Below are 6,401 nucleotides of genomic sequence, written 5' to 3'. Positions count from 1 at the left end.
AATGATAAGAGTACATCATAATATGCAGCACATATAACAAACGCATGCACATATTTATTTATTTAGAGTGGAACTTTATTTCGTTGCCCCCAGATTTAATATATATACATCTAGGGTCTGCTCGTTGCAGATGAGGTGTTCTTTAGATTGACTAGCGAAAGGCAAAGGTCGTCGCTTTTTAAGTCGTCCGCGCGGGTGCTGGGATATTACGTGAGAATGATGACACATGAAAACATCTACAGCTCTGCATAACTTTATTCGCGACGTCTCAGGAACCTGTTGATATGATGGAGTCATGTACATGTTGTCCCACCGGAGGGAGCTACTAAAGAACGACTGACTTACTTTTTTTCCGAAAAAGAAGAGAGATGAACGACTTACTTTAAAGTCCTTTTACCAAAAAAAAGAAAAAAACGACTTACTTTAAAGTCAACCCGCCGGTGCACCGCTTTCGGCGTGGCCCAGCAAAGGTGTCGCCATCGTCTCACCAGTATCTCGCCATTATGCATCTTCCCCTTAATGCTCTCAACGCATTGCACGATAAATCTCGCGAATGAAATCTGCAACAATCAATGCCCTGCGACTATAGAGGGTATGTGTGTAATATGCAAACGAGAATATGAGTGGATGGTGAAGTACGGAATTATTTACACTTGACTTGAAAACATGTAATCTGTGTAATGTTCTATTCACATACACAAAAGTATTTATGGCATGTTTGATTCAGTGTTCCTAAAAAATTTGGAGTCTGTAAAATTTTTGGAAAAGAGTTAGGGCAATTTATAAAATAAAAAAAAAAATTGGACCAAATTGGAGGGATACCAGCATTATTAAAACCAAAATTCTAAAGGTAGGGACTTAACTCAGGTTTTAAGCATTTTCGAAAGATAACTTCTGCACTTAATGATTTTTTTTTCCTTCTAAAATTGTCGCTATTGATATTTTTATAGTCCACTCTTGCCCTCTTGAATATTAATCGTCTCCCTGCAAATTTGGACTCCGTGGAGTTGGCCAGGAGTCGTTGAACAGACGCCAACGAGGGTTCAGCTGGGGTCGCACGTCGTCAGTGTCTTGTAATTTGGGATTGAACAGCCTTGGCAACTCGTCGCAAGGATCCTATGATGTCCAAGTCCAGATTTAGCTTGTCCGAGGCCGTGCAACCTCGATGTCGCTTTGCTCGGGGCCGCGTGACCTTAACAACCTGTTGCAAGGCTTGTGCGATTTTGCCGTTGCCTCATTTGACGTCGCACAACTTCGGTGGCTCTCGCCTAGAGTCATGCTGTTTATTGAAGGGCCAGATTTAGGAATCTCAAGGTTGTGAGAGCCTAGCGTGGTCTCACCTAAGGTCGCACAACTCTTGTGGCTCATTAGATGGGGTCACTCGACATCAGTGGCCCTCGCCTAGGATCGTGACCATGCTTGAGGTAGATTCGTTGCCCAATGCTTTTGTTGAGCTTGAATAAGGGTTGCGACGAGATTTGCTACGACAAGACTTGCTAATTAGATCACTTGGCCAATGGTCACCTCCAATTACCGTTGATGCCTGTGTCACGGGCCGAGAGTTCCTTGGTCGTGGAACCACCCGTGAGGCGCCTGGTGAGCGGAATTCGCCAAGCTAGCCTTTCTTCTATAATTGTTCCAACGAACAATATGGTAAATGCTTCTTTATATGAGATCCTACCACGCCCAGTTTTGCTCAGGTGTCTAGTCCATCGAGTAAGACAGCAAATTCATTTAGGTTCAATAAATGATTTTAGCTTGCCATGGTCTTGTTAGGAGAGCGGCATCAGCTCTCGACCAGTTTGTACACGGGAGGTCTACCCTGTCTTCAGAGTTCCTAAGTGATATAATCATTTTATCCTAGAACTCCTAGCACCAACTATCCTGACGTTACTCTCACGGACCAATTGTGTTCGTCCCCTCTGCCTCCTCACTCTTCACTTGATAATCCCAAGCACCACTCGCAAGGTCACGAATACAGGAGGATTCACGGACCGTGACACCTGCTTGTGGTTACCGCCGAAGCTCACCCAATATTCTTGCCTCTTCTACCTCTGGTCGCCTAGTCGTCTGCCCTTTTTTTCTGTTACTTTAAAGTTGATTTATAAAAATATGTTCCAAATATCCAAATGCTATTTACTGATCAGCAAGATACCTTCATCCAAAGATCCTTGGGAAAATGGTTTTACATCTCCTTGAAGCTTAACCAAAGGCAATTTTAGTCCTTTTATCACATATGCCTGAAATCTTTTCATTTTGGTTGTAACTATATCATGTTGTAATTGTCTCATAAAGAAAAAGTAATTGAATGAACACGGATCCATAGACCATTTATAATATGAACATTAACATCTGTAAAATCTATATGAATTACAAGTGAGATTCATGTGATCAATGACTTTGATTGGTTCAATCCACGTAGGCAATATTTCAAAGACAAATCTCGACTTCGTGATGCGACAAGATGCATATGATCGACTTCAATAGCGCATCTTCTCAACTTCAACACTTCGAAGCCATGTTAAAAGTAGCTTCCCAGCCATTGTTGTTATGAATATACATCGGTGTTCAAATATAATCGAGAGATTTCTGCCTTTATTATATACAGGTAGATGCTCTCTCCATGTTAGTTAGGAAGCGAGATTGTATAGCTGAGAGCCAAGAGAAACCGCACAAGAAAAGAAAGAACAATGTCGCGTTCTAGAAACAGTATGGCCGGCCACGAATTGAGGTTGTTTACCATACCCATATATTTTGGTCTATTCAAATTTTCAATTGCACATCCTGGGTTTACAATGTTATGTTAGCGCAAGGGAAAATTGTCCGACAAAAAAGGTCAACTTCGTTTGATCAGCTCTGGCTTCAACATCTACAAGGCTGGGCGTACCAAACTGGGACTCCGGTCACCAATCCACCGGCCGCCATCATCCTCCTTGGATCACCAACTGGTACTCCGATCTCCGGTCGCGGAACCTCATACGTATGTGCCAGGGCCGCTATGGCCATTTTCGCCGAAATGTTGATGATGCCATCCGTCCGCACGCCACTAGAATCTCTCAACCTATAGCTTAGAAAATGCACGTGACCCTCCGGTGCGCCAAATTCCCCAGCGAAGTCCGAAATCGGCACTATCGCTCCGCCGACGAGATTGTACTTACCCGAGGAGCTCTTGCACTTCACTTCCACGGTGATGAAGCCTGCATGCAGTGGCAAGTCAACAACGAGACTCTCGTTCCACTTAGGGTTTGTTCCTTTGTCCGGCGCCGGTTTGGTCGAGCATTCGTAGCCGTGCTCCACTCGGATCACCACCACCGCGTTCTTCACGGGCTTTTTGTTGAGCCGGATGTTCTCTGCGGATATTGAGGTGATTTCCAAGGCTCGCTTCATCATCTTCTTCTTTGTTTTCCTTTTCTAGGTTAATAATTACTCGCTTGGAAAAGCTTGAAGCTTGTAACTGGAAGAAATGTAGAGTGTTGAGGTGGAGAAGACTGAAGAGGAAAGAGAGTGCGTGGTTTGGCTATATATAAGGAGGCTGTGTCGTGAAGGAAGGGAGCGAGAAATAAGGGAGAAGGGGGTGGGTGGTTTCTTATCCGTCTTCTCCGAATTGACGGAGACGCGTTTATAGAGGTCAAGAGACGAGTTGAAGTTTCTCTTTGATTATTCGCCGTTGATTAGTCGCAATCGCTAGTCCAAACGGAGAAACCGAGACACATTCAGGAAATAAAAAATTCGTTTGCGGGGGAAAGATCGGACCCTTTTCCTCTACTCAGATTGTTAATTCATGGATTACACATATACCCACATTACCCAAATCTCTATATTTAATTAAATTTACTTATGGACAATATTTATACTTATTACCCACCATGCCCCGAGTGGAGAACCAGGTAGGAAGCAAACACAACCAAAAATAAAGTTAAACTCATTTAAATGAATGACACGGCCATGGAGACACTTATGGATTTTGTATTTTATTTATGTGACCCAAATTTAATAATAAGTGGCTCCATGCTTCATATGTAATTAATTTGGTGTAAATAATACTAAATTCATTATGAGGTTACTTTTTTAGAATATGATGTTTGTCGGCAGAAGAATAGCCCAAGTGCTATAACTTGGCACGAGAGAACACTTAAGTGACATAACTTTGAAAATGTACACTTGAGTATCAGTTTCAAAGTTAAATAGAACACTTAGGTGTCACTTCGGCGAAAATCTTGCCAAATGGTTGACGTGGCAATTTTCCGGCGAATTTGGTCCAAAACGGCATCGTTTTGCACGCTAACGTGGCGAGAAAATGCAAAAATGATGTTGTTTCGTGTATGATGTGTAAATAATAATATAAAAATTAATTAAATTAAATTTAAACTTAATTTTATTTAAAATATTCTAAAAATTATTTTTAAAAAAAAAAAAACACAAGGAGGTCGAAGGGGGCGGCCGAGGGATGAGCCCTTGTTGCCGCCACCTCCCCGCCGTCGCTAGTCGCTAGGAAGGGCCGGCGATGGAGGGGGAGGGTCACTGGGGTCGCCGGCCCCCGGGCGACCGACGGCAAGGGCTACGACCTCGCTCCAGATCTAGGCGAGGGCTTGCGGGCCCTCGCCGCCTCCCCGTCGCCGCCGGGGAAGGGTCGTGATAGAGGGGGAGGGTCGACCGAGGTCACCGAGCCTTGGCCAAGGGCAAGCAACGCCGGCCAACCGGTGGCAAAGGCCCGCGAGCCTCGCCCGGATCTAGGGCAAGGGTCGCGATCCGGCAAGAGCTCACGGCCCTCGCCGCCGGTCGGCCGGGGGCAAGCGACCTTAGCCGACCCTCCCTCCTCCTTCGCCGACCCTTCCGGCGACGGCGGCGATGGCTCGGCCCTTAGCCGCCCCCTTGACCTCCCCTTTTTTTAATTTTTTTTTAAATTTTAGAATATTTTAAATAAAATTAAGTTTAAATCTAATTTAATTAATTTTTATATTATTATTTACACATCGACACAAAACGATGTCATTTTTGCATTTTCTCGCCACGTTAGCGTATAAAACGATGCCGTTTTGGACCAAACTCGCCGAAAAATTGTCACGTCAGCCATTTGACCGGATTTTCGCTGGAGTGGCACCTAAGTGTTCCATTTAACTTTGAAATTGGCACTTAAGTGTCCTCCTATGCCAAGTTATGGCACTCCAGGTATCCCAAACTCGATGTTTGTCTATCAAATTTGAACAAATATATATGTCTCGGTCTCATGGATTTGGATCGAAGTTTCTTCTTAGGCTAACATTATAAATCAAATGATACTTGCTTATTTGTGAGCTATTATATTTTTTTCACGAAGTCTTACTTGCTAAACAAATTGTTGAACGTAATTGAAGGAAAAATGCACCGGCACCAAGCCTCAAATTTCTCGAGAAGATAAGCTTAGGATCTAGTTTACATGTAATTCGTTTCTTGTTAATTGATGAACACGTAAAAGAAGGAGATGAATACAATCTTAATGGCTAGAATATTCGCATTTTCTGATAAGTCCAAAATCAAATTACTCTTATTATAGGGGAAAAAGACCTAATATTATCAATGACCAATATTCTGATAATCACAAAAGAAATAATATTTATTTGGTTTAATTCTTCCATTACATTTTAAGGTGATTTTTCTTTTGTTTAGTTAACACCAATCTTCAATCATATTTTAATTATACTTTCATTACCATTTTTTCTTTTATAGGAGTTTATAAATCTAATGTCAAATATAGCTTTCTGTTACAAATATTACAAAAGTATGAACTCATAAAAGTTAAACTCTATAATCATTTAACACAGATTCCTTTTTCTTTATTGTCATGATATCTTTATCATTAACATCTTTAGTTAATAATTTTTCCCGACCAATCTTGTAATATATTTTCATCAATCCAATTACTACAAAAGGAACTCTTCGTAAAAAAAAAAAAATCAAAGAAAAAATGGTTTAAGAATATCCAATTCAAGAAAAATGTAATATCTTGACAAATAATGATTAAAATACGATGATCAAGTACCATCTATTGGTGTACAGTTAAAGTTAACTAGAGACTAATAAACTTTCTTTTTTGCAAAGAGAAAAACTTGTTTTTCAATGTGTAGATAAAAGAATGGGATATGTTCAGTAGAAGTCCTAAAACTTGTGCAGAAAGTGCAATTGAGTCCTAAAACTTACAAAAGAGTTCAATCAAGTCCTAAAACTTGTCCAGAAAGTGCAATTGAGTCCTAAAACTTACAAAGAGTTCAATCAAGTCCTAAAACTTGTCCAAAAAGTGCAATTAAGTCCTAAAGTTAACACCGTTAATAAAGTTAACGGAAATTGCTGACGTGGCGCTGACGTCATATTTGAAATGATTTTTTTTTATTTTTCAAATGGCTTTTTAAAATCATTTTTTATTC

The 6,401-nt window shown here is 41.1% G+C and overlaps 1 protein-coding gene across 1 annotated transcript; it reads right to left on the bottom strand.

Moving 5' to 3' along the window:
• Positions 1 to 2,862: 2,862 nt before the first annotated feature.
• LOC104429798 (BON1-associated protein 2) lies at positions 2,863 to 3,390 on the bottom strand. The gene has a single exon (XM_010042607.2). It carries the CDS (start codon positions 3,388 to 3,390, stop codon positions 2,863 to 2,865), a length of 528 nt encoding a protein of 175 aa, XP_010040909.2.
• Positions 3,391 to 6,401: the final 3,011 nt, after the last annotated feature.

Source organism: Eucalyptus grandis, chromosome 5, assembly GCF_016545825.1.
Source record: "Eucalyptus grandis isolate ANBG69807.140 chromosome 5, ASM1654582v1, whole genome shotgun sequence".
Classification (NCBI taxonomy): domain Eukaryota; kingdom Viridiplantae; phylum Streptophyta; class Magnoliopsida; order Myrtales; family Myrtaceae; genus Eucalyptus; species Eucalyptus grandis.
Note: the sequence above shows the minus strand (reverse complement) of the source record. Positions and strands in the feature narration are given on the sequence as shown.

What these genes read in the sequence shown, in the direction of transcription:
- LOC104429798 (XM_010042607.2), bottom strand. Translation starts at nt 3,390, where the DNA reads ATGATGAAGCGAGCCTTGGAAATCACCTCAATATCCGCAGAGAACATC.